The following is a 15,065-nucleotide window of genomic DNA, read 5'->3' as shown; positions in this document are numbered from 1 at the left end:
TTCACCAATCTGTTCATTTTAAATGGATGCAGTTTAACTGCAACTCAATTTAAAATTTAAAGAAAAGGAAAAAAATGGCCTCTTACAAAAGTTGATCCTCTTCTAAATATAAGATTTCAGTATCTCTTCTCAAATTTTGCAAATTATTTACACTGAAATATTAACAAAGCACCAAAATGTTAACTATTTTACTGATTATCTTACATGCATTCTCTAATTACAACATTTAGAGAAAACTGAGCTACAATAGTGATGAAAAGTCAGGAACAGTTTTAATTTCTTGAAGCTATCTAATCTCAGTACCTAAGAAAGGTTCAATTGGTTCAACTATCATACATCCTCAATACTTCCACTAATATATTTTTAGATTCCAAAGAAATTTTAGTATAATAAATTTCTGGTAATTAAACATAATTCACAAAAATGTTACTAAATGTTTACAAATTAGCTAGAACTACCAACAAATTTGTTTATCTGAATATGCTAGAATCCAAAGTTAATCACGAGCCAAAACAAACTCCTCTTCAGAGTTGCATTCCAGGTGAAACAAAGAAAAAAAGGCAATTCCAATTCAAGAAACAGTTATCTTTCTTTATAAATTTATATGTTGAATCTACTAACTATGCACTTATTCCCACAGCAACACAAGTTTGGGAAATTCTACAAATTTCACCCAAGGTCAGTCTTTGTTGCACCAATTTCTGATCATGTGCATTTGGGGTACATTCACGACATTCAGTTATACAGCTTGAAATCACCGAGCTACACCGAAGACCAGCCCATTCTAAACAAGCAATATTTTTTTTAGTGATACTACTACTGAACCATCCCAAACTCTTTTACTAAAAAGACTCTTCAGAACCTCTGGTATAGCCGCTTTTTTTTTTTTTAATTGAGACATGGTTGCCTTACAATGTTGTATTAGCTTCTGCTGTACAACAAAGCAAATCAGCCGTATATACATATATATCCCCGCCCTCCTGGACCCGGATCCCAGCCCCCATCCCATCCCTCTAGGTCACCGAAGAGCACCGCGCTGAGCTCGCGGCACAAAAGAGCAGGTTCCCCCTAGCTATCTATTGTATACATGGTAGTTTCAACAGAAGACAATATTTAGTCTTTAAAGATCAATTTAAAAAAAAAAAAAGTAAAGCACACTGTATATAAGATGGGTGAACCTAATTCTCCAATTTTTTTTTTCTTTTTGGACAAAACTAGTATGACTTATAAAGTATGCTGCCCTGGATTAAATAAGCAGATTAGGAAAACAGCGTAAAAGTCGAGAAAGACCAGTATAGCAAAGTTACATTTCTTTAATATCTTTAATTTATTCAGCAAGTGATCACTAAGCAGTTACCAAGACACATTGAATGTGTCAAGGCAACTGGGGATCTTACAAGACAAAATATGGTATAAAGCACCCCAAACTTATGGGTCCAAACAAGACAATTTCAACAGAAGTGTTTTGTGCAATTGTTATAAACTGATAAGACTGAATTTCGTAAGTTGTTCCAACAGGCTTTGGAGCCAATTCCAAACAATGCCAAAAAATCACAATATACAGCCATATGGCAAGATTGTCTCGAAAGTAACACTGATTGGAAGTATAAATCATTTTTTTTTTAAAAATCAGTTTTATGTATCAAGTACTCAGTATCAAAAATAAAAACTCTCCATGCTAAATTGTAAAACAAATGTTAGCCAACTGTAGAAATATTAACTTACTTAACACAAATACCCTAAGCTACTAAATGCAATGTGGTATCCTGATCTGGATCATGGAACAGAAAAAAGAGAGTAGTGGAAAAACTGGTGAAATCAGAATAAAATCTGGAGTTCAGTTAATAGTAATGTTAATCTCTAGTTTTGATTAAAAAAAAAAAATTAGCATTAGGACTTCAAGAATCCACCTTTCAATGCAGGGGACAGGGTTTGATCCCTGGTCAGGGAACTCAGATGTCACAGACCTCAGGACAACAAAGCTCCAGGCTGCAACTACTGAGCCGAAGAGCCACAGGAAAACTGGAGCGCTGCAACGAAGACCCAATTCAGTCAAACAAACACTGAAGGAAAAAAAAAAAAAAGACACTAGCATTATGTCGGGTGTAACAATCAAGAAAACTAGATTCTACACCATGTTTGCAACTTTTCTATAAATCTAAAACTACTTCAAAATAAGGTCAAAAAAAACCCAAAGAACACTAACCTAAAATACAATGTCCTGAAATACCTAGCCATGCAGATAGACAAAGATAACTGATCCAATAAAGGAGAAATTTAAGAGATGATTTGGTGTCCCTTTTATTATAATTAAACAAATTGCTTGATTTAAACAAATTTCTGGGAATTCCTTTTTTCCCCAGAGGCTCAGTGGTAAAGACTCCACCTGTAATGCAGGAGACTTAAGTGCAATTCCTGGGTGGGGAAGATCCCCTGGAGAAGGAATTGGCAACCCATTCCATTATTTCGCCAGAAAAATCCCATGAACAGAGAAGCCTGGGAGGTTACAGTCTGTGGGGTCACAAAGAGTCAGACGCAACTGAGCACACACACAACCAGACCAGAGTTTTTAGACTCTGGAGGATCACTGCTGAAGGCCCGGGGTTTGATCCCTGGTAGAGGAACTAAGATCCCACAAGCCAGGCATTGCAGCCAAAAAATAAATAAATAGACAAATTCCTGTTTCTTACACTGAAATTGTACTTAAATGCATCTTTATATTTGGCATCACAAAGTTAATAATTAAAACATAACAAACCTACCTATCCAGGATATATTTTAAGATGCTAATGAAAGGTATTTATGCAATTAAATTGATATTAACTAGGGAATACATATATATTAAAATCAGAAACTACTTCTGGGGTTCACAGTCACACCTCAAATATGACAATAAGATTCATAAGTCAGAGAATTGAATAATTTCTTAATTCAAAATTATTCCTCTATGCATGTATTTATCAAGTATCTACTATAAAGTACTATCATAAGTATACCACTGAAAACAAACCCTATTATCAAATTCAAGGAACTTATGATGCAAAACGAAGTATAAACATATAAACAGATATGACAACAGGCAAACATCACAACAAAATATGAAAGGGTCAAACTCAAGGGCTTAGATGGCACCACAGAGCAAGGTAAAATCCATGGGGCCAAGAAAGGCTAAGCAGGCAATGTGAGCTGGGTCCTAACAGTCCAGGGACTACTTCAAACAGATGAACAGCAGGTGCTGACTATGAAAGGTAGAGTTTGGTCCTAATGGAAGATTTAGAAAGACTCAGAATACAACCAAAAATAAGTATTAGTACTAACATGCTGAATCTGAGTCCAAAGATATTTCCCATTTGTTTCATCTGTAAGAGAATTACAGTGCAGCCAAATTTTGTTTACACGGATAAAACCAACATATATTGTTTTCTAAGTGTTTCCTGCATGCACAAAATGCAAAAAGATTTAAAAAGCATCAGTGGAAAAAAACTACACTTCTACCAAAATCCCCTTTATTAAGAGTGAATTAAAACTACCCCAAACTCTCAGAAATATCCTCAAAATAAAATTATGTATTTTATCACATTTTCTTTAAAAAAAAAAAAAAATCACACACACACACACACACACATAGTAAGCTTAACAATAAACCACTAAAGCTATTAAAGTCGTGTGTGTGCGCATGCACATAAGAATGTAGAGGAGGGGACAAACATGTATCAGGACATTATAAAATCTATGAAGAATAATTAAACACTGTAACAGTGGTGAGAAGAGAAAGGCCTTCTATGTATGACAGTAAATGAAGGCCTTGCTAACAAGGGCAACATGTGAGCCAAAACCTGAAATGAGGGAGTGATCCACACATAAATAGGGAACAACAATTCAAGTAAAGACCTAAATGCAAAGGCCCTGGGTTCCTTCCAAGCCCTACACCACAGTTTAAATTAAGCTGTCAATTCACCAAGCACGCTCACTATTAGCAAATTTCTAACAGGCGGTAATAGTAGCAGTAAGAAAAAATAAAAGTACCACTACTAAAACAATGATAAAATATAAAACTTAATGTGCTCTGGTCGACACTGCTCCACATCAGCAGTTCTCCAGCGGAGGAAATTACGCCTCTCCAGAGGGTATTTGGCCATGTACGGAGACATTTTCGGTCAACAAAACTGGAGGGCACGCATGATACTGGCAGCTAGTAAACATACTCCACTGCATTTAGGAAAGTCCCATTATAAAGAACTAGCCAGCCAAAAAACAGTGCTGAGGTTAAGAAATCCTGCTCTACACTTACTAATTTAATCCTCTCGACAATGCTAGATTATAATCCTGATTATACAGAAATAAATAAAATTGGGATCAGAGAGATTAAATTACTTGCTGTAGTCAGTGATGGAGCTGAAATTTGAATCCCAAATGTTTCATTCAAGAGTCAATACACTTAACCACTACCTAGTATTATCTCTTTACAGTTAAATTCATGGACTATTATGTGCCAGGCAACAAGCTAACTTAAATATATAATGTCTTTAAACTTCACAGCCACACAATTTGGTGAGCTAAAGCTGAGCCAAGTTACACCCAATATTACAGAGTAAGTAAGTAACAGAACTCAAAACCACCTCTGACACAAAGGTCAGTTCTTCACCACCATTAATACAACAATGTTAAAGAAGAATAAATTATCCTTTCGGGACAGAGTCAAGAAAAATCACTAAATGGTTAATATGAGTAGTTTGACATAATTCTAAAACGTACATTTCTACAAAGCAATGCAACCTCATCACCTGCTCTACAAGCCCATTTCAAATTCGGGTCCAGTTTCTTTAGTTAGAATCTATGTGCAAAACTACCTAACAAAAAAAAGAAGGATCATAACTTTGTTACTGAATTTATTAGGTAAAAAGAATATTTAAGAATCCAAGATGACTGCCATACTAAGATCAGAGAAGACCTAACAACCTAGAAAACGAACCCTCAAGCTGAAACTGGCAAAAGCAGAATTACTTAGCCCTCAGTGAAAAAGTTACCTTTAAAATTTACAACTATGATGCCCTATTGTCATTATCGGAAGCATCAGTACTATGGATTAACCACAGAAATAGTACAAGCAGCTCGTCATCAAAACTATGGCAGTCCAAGTTAACACATACTTCACGTGTACTACGTGTGAGGCCCTATGCTAACTGTACTGCATGCGTATCTCACTAGTCTTTCACAACTCTTGAGAAACAGAGTAGATGAGATTACTCTATTTTGCTAATGAGCAAACCGAGGCCCAGACCATTATGTAGATCAATTAAGCTGTCAATTCACCAAGCATGTTCACTATTAGCAAATTTCTAACAGGTGGTAATAGTAGCAGTAAGAAAAAATAAATGTACCACTACTAAAACAATGATAAAATATAAAACTTGTCCTGGTCATGTACCCAGGAAAGGTGTTCCTCAAAGATACTGCAGTGCAATTCCCAGACCACCACAATAAAGTGAGTATTGTACACAATGAAGTAAGTCACACCAATTTTTTGGTTTCTCATTGCATATAAAAGTTATGTTTATAGTCTAGTCTACTAAGTATACAATAGCATGATGTCTAAAAATACAATGTACAAACCTCAATTAAAAATAATTTATTGCTAAGAAATGCATCATCTGAAACTTCAGCAAGCTGTAATCTTTCTGCAAATGGAGGGTCCTTCCTCAATGCTGGTGGCTGCTGAAGGTTGGGGTGGCTGCAGCAATTTCTTACAAGACAGCAATGAAATCTGATACACCGATTGGCTCTTCCTCCCACAATTTCTCTGTAACATGACATGCTTGTTGATAGCACGTTACACACCATAGAACTTCTTCCAAATCTGGAGTCAGTCTTCTCAAATCCTGCAGCTGCTTTATCAATTAAGTTAATGTAATACCTAAATCCTGTATTGTCATTTCAATCTATATAGCATCTTCACCAGGAGTAGATTTCAAGAATCCACTGACTTTGCTCATTCATAAGGAACAATGGATGAAGCAACACCTCCCCCATTTAAATTTTATTACAGGGTTGCAGTAATTAAGTCACATTTTCAGGCTCCACTTCTAATTTTAGTTCTCTTGTTATTGCCACCACATCTGCAGTTACTTCCTCCAATGAAATTCTGAAACCCTCCAAGCCATCCATGAGGATTGGAATCAACTTCTTCCAAACTCCTCTGAACGTTGATCTAACTTTGCCCAGATCCCTTAGAGGAATCAGTATCTATGGCAGCTAGAGCCTTACAAAAGGTATTTCTTAAAAGTAAGACCTGAAAGTCGAAGTGACTCCATGATCTATGGGTTAAAATGCAGAACGGATGTTGGTGTGAGCAGGCATTACAAGGTGCACTGACCAGGTCAATGAGCAGTGACACTTGGGAACCTTTTTCTAAGCAACAGGATAACAGTGGGCTTAAAATATTCAGTAAACCATCCTGTAAACAGATGTGCTGTCATCCAGGCTTTGTTGCTCCATTTACAGAGCACAGGCAGAGTAGATTTAATGTAATTTTTAAGGACCCTAGCATTTTTAGAATGAGCACTGGCTTCAACTTGAAGTCACCAGTTGCATTAGTCTCTAACTGAGAACCAGCCTGTCCTTTAAAACCAGGCACTGATTTCTCCTCTCCAACTATGAACATCCAGGACGGCATCTTCTTCCAATAGAAGGCTATTTTGACTAGACTGAAAATCTGTTGTTCAGGGTAGCCACCTTCATGAATTATCTTAGCTAGTTCCTTTGGATAACTTGCTGCAGCTTTCACATCAGCATGCACTACTTCACACATTTGTACTTTTATGTTATGGAGACAGTTTCTTTCCTCAAACCTCGTGAACCAACCTCTCCTAGCTTCAAGTTTTCTTCTGTGTCTCCCCACATCTCTCAGCCTTCAAAGAACAGCAGAGAGTTAAGGCCTTGCTCTAGATTAGACTTTGGCTTAAGAGGATGTTGTGTTTGGTTTGATTATCCACACCACTAAAACCTTCTCTGTATCAGCAATAAGGTCCTTTCACTTTCTTCATTCATATGTTCACTGGAGCTGCACGTTTAACTTTCTTCAAGAACTTTTTCTTTGCATCCACAACTCAGCTAACCGTTTGGCACAAGAGGCCTACTTTGGGAGATATCTTGGCTTTCAACATGCCTTCCTCATTAACCTCAGTCATTTCTAACTTTCGATTTCAACTGAGAGACATGGACTCTTCACTAGCAAAGTTAAGAGGTCATGGCAGGGTTATTAATTGGCCTACTTTCAATATTATAGCATCTCAATGACTAGGGAGGCCCAAGGAGAGGGAGAAAGACAGGGAACAGCCAGTTAGTGGAGGCGTCAGAACACACACAACATTTACAATTAACTTCACCATCTTATTAGGGTTGTGGTTTGTGGTAACCCAAAATGACAACATTAACATCAACACCAATCACAAAACAATAACACAATAATGACAAAAAGTTTAAAATATTGTGAGAATTAACGAAATGTGATATAGAAGACTCAAAGTGAGCAAATGCTGTTTAAAGTACAATAAAAGAGGTATGTCTCTATACCCAAACTGGAATCCAGGCAGCAAGATTCCCAAGCCTGCACTTTTAACCTACTATACTTTATGGAGTCTACATGCATAACACATATCAATCTTTATATCATTAATGAAATCCTTAAAATACTGAAAACAAAGTGACATGCCCACTTCCAAAATAAATTGGGAAATATGCACTTAGCCACTCCCTACATATAAAAAATAAAAGATATCTTTAGTGTGTACATCATCATTGTGGAAATGATGAACCACAAATTTCACAATTTATTTTCAAAGTCTACAATTTTAGAATGTTTTCATGTGACCATCTCACACAAATTATGAGTGAATTAAAACCTAAGCCTTTGTGTACAATCCACTATGCCATTCAAAATTCTGTCTAATAAAGTCAGACTGTGACAAAAGATAAAATGTCAGGATACTATTTAAGTTTTTGCTTAACTGTTTCTCTTCACCCTCACTCCATTATACAAATGATTCTAAATATTTAAATCTTGATCATTAAAAATGATCTAGATTAAATACACAATCCATGGCAATAACTGCCCAGTCTATACAATTGGCAATTCCTCATACAATGTGTTTTGTAACTCTTAAAATATCTTCTCTTTTAACTCTAATTCAATGATTTAACAGCGCCCATCTGAATCTGGTTTCTCAACCTAGAATACATTCCATGAGAATACAAATAGTACCTGAGTCTCAAATATTTTGAATCAAATCAATACTGTCAATATCATTACGTAATTAAAGGGCAACATTAAAGTAGAATTTTTTTTTTTACTGTTCTTAAAAATGCAAGTGCTAGAAATATGTAAAAATTTGCCAAGTCATTTTTGTAGTTAAAAAATAAGATATCTACACTTCTGAAAAGATATTACAGGATTCTCAGAGGGTGCTCTAAAAAATGAAAGAAACAGAGCCTAAGATGTACTGTTCCAAGAAAGAAATCCAGCAACCACAAGTCCAAAAGAATTGATGAAATGTAAATGAATAAAAACATTTAGAAGTCAGCACTTCAAGAACCTTGCACTCCCTAACACTTTGGTGGTGATCCACAAACCTGAGAGGCTAATCAATAACTATATTTCCTCATTAAAATATAATAAAGATCTTACCTCCAGATTATTATCCTTAAAAATTATTAACTAAAAAAGATTTCATGAGATATCTCTGTAAAGATAAAAAAAAAAAAACACCTTTAAGTAACCAAGAGATATCAAAAAGGTAAAAAGTTACCATGTCAAGAAAGATAACCATTATTTATATTTTAGTACCCAAAACTAACTTTCATCAAAAATAATTTTATTAACTGCCTCAAACAGGAGCTCTGTATCAACCTATAGAGGGAGATGGGAGGGAGTTTCAAAAAGGATGAGATATATGTATATCTATGGCTGATTCATGTTGAGGTTTGACAGAAAACAGCAAAATTCTGTAAAGCAATTATCCTTCAGTGAAAAATTAATTTTAAAAAGTTTTATTAACTGCTATTATAAAGTCAAAAATTATCAACCCTTTCCGATTCTAGTACTCAAAATAATTATGATTTTAACATTACGGTTTAAATAAATAAAGACAACTTCCTTTACATATCTCCATCCTGAACGTTGCTTTGAACCAATGTGATTTTTCACCTACATTTACACAGACCACTTCTCATAGATTTGACTTATCTGAGTATGCAACAGACGAATATGTCACAGAATCAGCTAGACAGGTATCTGACGTCTATCCCAAGAGCACTGAACGCGTAACTAATTCAGTGCGATCGTTAAGAAATTCACTATCCTCCCAATGGATGCAAAAGCAGTATTAGTTACATTTCCATGTTCTTCAACAAATGGCTGCATGAAACGGGGAAACTTGTCCCATCACTGCTACTGCTGCTGCTGCTAAGTCGCTTCAGTCGTGTCCGACTCTGTGCGACCCCATAGACGGCAGCCCACCAGGCTCCACCGTCCCTGGGATTCTCCAGGCAAGAACTATGGAGTGGGTTGCCATTTCCTTCTCCAACGCATGAAAGGGAAAAATGAAAGTGAAGTCGCTCAGTCGTGTCCGACTCTTTGCGACCCCATGGACTGCAGCCTACCAGGCTCCTCCATCCATCACTAACTCCTCACAAATCTCCGGTACAGCTACCAAATAAAGCTTACACTCTAAGGTTGTAGTTCTGCATACTTAACAAGAGGCTCACCTCGGTTGAGTGGATGTCTTTCTGCTGCTAAGGAACTGACTGAACTGTTACTGTTTTCATCAGCACAATAAGAACTGTGAAAAAGTACTTCCTTCAATTCTGTTACTATCATGGGGAAATGGAGTATATATTTTAAAATAGTGATGACGACGATGCTGATGGAGGGAAAATTCAATATCGTTATATATGTCCAGTAAACAGAAACTGGGTAGAAATAATAAAGGAAAGGTCTAAGTGGTAATAATGGTAAAGAAATCACTATTTGAAACAATAATATTCACAACACACCATGTGTGCTCTAGAATGAAGATACAAGTTCAATAACATAAGAATGCTGCAAAAATGTCCTGGTTCTTTGACTCCTCTCTCGCCTACCAGAAAAACACATCTACAAACATTTTCTCAATCCCAAATACTTCATTCAAGATTCAAAAAATGGTAGCTAATGAATAAGTAATGGAAACAATTTTGGAAGATCTCAACCAGCTTAGAAAAGGGAAGACAAGTTCGAACCCAAAATAGTAACTAAATAAAAACAATGTAGTATTTAAGTACCTCCCCACCCCCCAACTAGCTTAAAATAACTAGGTAAAAATCGCATTTGCAAAGGCTCTATTACCTGTTTCATTTTAAATTATCAATAAACGCAATGAAAATTAGGACCGGGAAGATATTAAAGCGTTGTTGCCGTCTACAGTAATCACTATTCATGATCATGCAAATAATTCCTGAACAGCACCAATAATCACACACTCTTCTTAGAATCAGAGTCTTGAAAAACAGCATTTAAAAACTCAAAGATGGGAACGAACCCTCGGACCCCGCGATACAGGGCTGGGGAGAAGCAAGGGCGCTGTGCGGCACCAGCATTCTCCCCCTTTCTCCGTCCTCCCCACCCCCGGTCAGGTGACCAGCTATTTAGCACCATTAACACCCACGGGTCGACAAGTGGTTCATTAAATTACACGTATTGTCGAAGGCCAGGTTCCGGGCTCCTCCTCACTTCAAACTATGCAAAAGGAGGCGACAGTCTGGGGCCCGACCACAAAAGCGCGCAGCTGCGGGAGGGAGGATGGAGCGCCGACCCCGAGTCCCGGCGGTGGGGACCCAGCTCGGCTCCGCGGCCGGACCCGGGCCCCAGGCTCTACACTGCAGAGCCGGGGCGAGGCCTGCGGGCTGGGCCTCCGGGCCGCGCCGCCGCGCCTCCCCGCCCGAGCGCCCGCGCGGCGGCGGGACTCACCCGAGGCGGGGGTGCGGAGCCGGCGGGAAGGCCGCGGCCCGACCCTCGCCGGGCGGCCCCGCCACCGCGGCCCAAACGGTCCCGGGCGGCCGAGGCGGCGCGGGCAGGCCGAGGCGTTGCGCAAGAGGCCGGGGGCGTCCCGGTCTGCGCGGGAAGGAAGCGCGGAGCCCGGCCGGCGGAGGGCGGGAGGCCGCGGGGCGCGGGGCAGAAGGGGAGGGCCGCGCGTCGCCGGCCGCCGCCGCGCCGCCACTCACCAGCTCCGCCGACAAGCGCTACCTCAGGCAGCGAGGGAAGATGGTGGCCGTGCCGCGCGGAGGAGGGGGCCGGCGCGCCGAGAGGGGGTACGCGCGGGACGCAGGCGTCGCTGCCGAGGCCGCTTCCTCCTCACGGCCAGCCGGACGCCGCGAACCCCGGCGCCCCGGCTTCCGCGCCGCCCTCCTCAGCCTTCGTGCAGCCGCCGCCGCTCAGCGCCCCAGCAGAGCGCGCCTCGTGGGGACCGTGCAGCGGCGCGAGACCCCGAGGCCATCTGCGTGCGGCGGCGGCCCGGCGGCTGGAGCGTGGCCGTGTCACGTGACGGCACTGTTTACCGTTCCGGGGCAGCGCCGCGCCTGCGCGCTGCGGGCCTCGGGCCTCCGAGGGCGCGGCCCGCCCGCGGGCCCGCTGGAGCTGCTCGCGCTCTCTCCTCCGCGGCTCGGTGACTGCTCGCTCAATGTGATACTGACGGGCACGTCTCTCCGCCTGCGCTGCTCTTCATGAACGGGACATGGGTCCCAGAATGGCGGGCGACGGCGGAACCGACCGACCCCGAGCCGAGGGATCCCTGCTGGCCCTGCACCACAGTCCGCTCGTGAACCGCCTCGCTCTCTGCTTGGGCATGTTAGCTATCCTCTCTGCTTTCAGGACTCGACAGGCCTCCTGATCTAACTCAGCAGCTTTCAACGGTGGCCATAGGTTTCCTGCAGGGCCCCAAGACGTTTCAGAGGGTCTCCAGTTCTTGCTACTGCCTAAGACTAAATTTTCTTCGTCTCCTTCAACCGAAGCAACTTGTAGCAGTTTAATGCAGAAGCAGATACGAGAATTCAGCCATTCTCTACTAAGGCAGACATTGCGCATATTTGCAAAAATTTAAAGTAATGCCACTCTTTCATTAAGTTTTGTTGGAGTATGTATTTTTCATAATAAGTATTTATGTTAACAATGTATTTCGTTATTTTTTTAATGTTCTTAATTGTCCTTTGGTTTAATTTCTAAGACACTAAATATCAATACATGTAACTAACCCACATAAAAAGTCTACGAACTCAGTAATTTTTAAGAGCGTATAGGGGTGGGTTCTGAAACCAAAAAATATGAAAAACGCTGGTTTAATTTACGTGCTTCCACAGCAGGTTAGACTAACTCCTATCTCAACCCTACCAGGAATGTATCCTAACTGGAGGAACCATTGCAATTACCCACTAAAAAATGATAGCTTTTAAAACCTTTACTTGTTTATTTAAGCCTCAAGGCAACAGCAAGATGGCCACAATGGAGGATGTACTATGAAGCATTAATAGAGCAATAGTTCATAGGCAGGTGGTGAAGATCTGTGCTCTACTCTTATCAGATCTTATGGTATTTTGAGCGCTCCCCAAACCAAATGCTCTTCCAGAATGGAAGTTTCAGTTCAGTCGCTCAGTCGTGTCCGACTCTTTGTGACCCCATGAATCGCAGCACGCCAGGCCTCCCTGTCCATCACCAACTCCCGGAGTTCACTCACACTCACGTCCATCAAGTCAGTGATGCCATCCAGCCATCTCATCCTCTGTCGTTCTCTTCTCCCCCTGCCCCCAATCCCTCCCAGCATCAGAGTCTTTTCCAATGAGTCAACTCTTCGCATGAGGTGGCCAAAGTATTGGAGTTTCAGCTTTAACATCATTCCTTCCAAAGAAATCCAGAGCTGATCTCCTTGCAGTCCAAGGGACTCTCAAGAGTCTTCTCCAACATTACAGTTCATAACCATCAATTCTTCGGTGCTCAGCCTTCTTCACAGTCCAACTCTCATCTATACATGACCACAGGGAAAACCATAGCCTTGGCTAGACGGACCTTTGTTGACAAAGTAATGTCTCTGCTTTTCAATATGCTATCTAGGTTGGTCATAACTTTTCCTTCCAAGGAGTAAGCATCTTTCAATTTCATGGCTGCACTCACCATCTGCAGTTATTTTGGAGCCCAAAAAAATAAAGTCTGGCACTGTTTCCACTGTTTGCCCATCTATTTTCAATGAAGTGATGGGACCGGATGCCATGATCTTCGTTTTCTGAATGTTGAGTTTTAAGCCAACTTTTTCACTCTCCTCTTTCACCTTCATCAAGAGGCTTTTTAGTTCCTCTTCACTTTCTTATAAGGGCGGTGTCATCTGCATATCTGAGGTTATTGATATTTCTCCTGGCAATCTTGATTCCAGCTTGTGTTTCTTCCAGTCCAGCGTTTCTCATGATGTACTCTGCATAGAAGTTAAATAAGCAGGGAGACAATATAAGGAGTTTAGATAGTTCTAATTCTGGAATCCTAGAGTTCAAGCCCTGTCTTGCTTCATCAGTTCCTCAGAACTTTGTTTTATAATCTCTCTTTTTTAAAGTGTTGGTTTTTTGGTTTTTTTTTTTTGAGAAAGGTAAATAGAAATGGATAGTCAAGTTTTTTTGTTGGTTTTTTTGTTTGTTTCACGTCCAGTATCTGAAATCAACTGCAAAAATAAATCTAACTTTACTCTTCTCCTGGACCTCAATGTGAAATTTGAAAAAGGCCTTTGAAGATTATTGTCATAGGACTTCCCTGGTAGTCCAGTGATTAAGAAAACACCTGCCAATGCATGGGACATGGGTTCAATCCCTGGTTGGGGAAGATTCCACATGTTGGGGGCAACTAAGCCCATGTGCCACAACTATTCAGCCTACAAGCACCTGGCCACAACAAGAGAAGCCACTACAATGAGAAGTCCACACACAACTAAGGAATAGCCCTTGAGTAGAAATGAAGACTCTACACGTCATTAATTAATTAAGTTTTTAAAAAAGATTATTTTCATAAACAAAATTCCACCATAGTGGTGGTTAAAGTCACTCAGTCATGGCCAACTCTTTGCAACACCATGGACTATACAGTCCATGTATTTATCCAGGCCAGAATACTGGAGTGGGTAGCCTCTCCCTTCTCCAGGGGATCTTCTGAACCCAGGCATTGAACCCATGTTTCCCATATTGCAGGTAGATTCTTTACCAGCTGAGCCACAAGGGAAAGCCAAGAATACAGGAGTGGGTAGCATATCCCCTCTCCAGGGGATCTTGCTGGCCTAGGGTCTCCTGCATTGCAGGCGGATTCTTTACTAATTGAGCTATGAGAAAAGCCCAAATCCCACCATAAAGAAATTCATACAGGAGACCTTGAATAGAAGAGCATTAGATAGAAAATCCCCTTAGAAGAACTGGGGGAAAATTACCTTATTAGAGAAATTTTCATGTATTTATGAAAAAATAAAATGGAATAACAAGAAAGTACAGAAACCATAAGTCTTTCACATTTTTTGGGCTGACGAAAATGTTCATTCAGTTTTTTTCCATAAGATGGCTCTTTTTTCTTGTTATTTAGGCCCTAAGACGTGTCTGACTCTGCGACTCCATGAACGGAAGCATGCCAGGCTTTCCTGTCCTTCACTATCTCCAGAGTTTGTTGAAACTCATATCCATTGAGTCAGTGATGGCATCCAACCATCTCATCCTCTGTTGTCCCCTTCTCATCTTTCCCTCAATCCTTCCCAGCATCAGGATCTTTTCCAAGGAGTCAGTTCTTCCTATCAGGTGGCCAAGGTGTTGGAGCTTCAGCTTCAGCACCAGTCCTTCCAGTGAATATTCAGGGTTGATTTCCTTTAGGGTTGACTGGTTTGATCTCCTTACAGTCCAAGGAACTCTCAAGAGTCTTCTCCAACACCACAGTTTGAAAGCATCCATTCTTGAGTGCTCAGCCTTCTTTATGGTCCAACTCTCATATCCATACATGACTACTGGGGAAACCATAGCTTTGA

General features: G+C 40.6%; 2 protein-coding genes across 11 annotated transcripts in view; one reads left to right on the top strand and one right to left on the bottom strand.

Moving 5' to 3' along the window:
* Positions 1–11,394, bottom strand: part of PHF3 (PHD finger protein 3) — a 96,400-nt gene extending 85,006 nt beyond the window's left edge. For 2 of the 10 annotated variants that reach the window (XM_055534743.1, XM_055534749.1), the window contains exon 1: positions 11,257–11,394. The gene's annotated coding sequence lies outside the window, so the exon portion shown is untranslated. Of the gene's footprint in view, positions 1–1,910; positions 1,930–1,967; positions 1,987–5,027; positions 5,170–5,613; positions 5,633–11,256 lie in introns of those variants that run through there. The other 8 variants (XM_055534752.1, XM_055534753.1, XM_055534746.1 and 5 more) reach the window with 7 other exon arrangements.
* On the top strand, positions 10,563–11,576 carry LOC129619537 (translation initiation factor IF-2-like). Its single transcript, XM_055534724.1, has one exon. It carries the CDS (start codon positions 10,563–10,565, stop codon positions 11,574–11,576), a length of 1,014 nt encoding a protein of 337 aa, XP_055390699.1.
* The last annotated feature ends 3,489 nt before the right edge of the window (positions 11,577–15,065 follow it).

This window comes from Bubalus kerabau, chromosome 9, assembly GCF_029407905.1.
Source record: "Bubalus kerabau isolate K-KA32 ecotype Philippines breed swamp buffalo chromosome 9, PCC_UOA_SB_1v2, whole genome shotgun sequence".
Taxonomy (NCBI): Eukaryota; Metazoa; Chordata; class Mammalia; order Artiodactyla; family Bovidae; genus Bubalus; species Bubalus kerabau.
The sequence above is the reverse complement of the archived record's forward strand: the minus strand, read 5'-3'. Positions and strand labels throughout refer to the sequence as shown.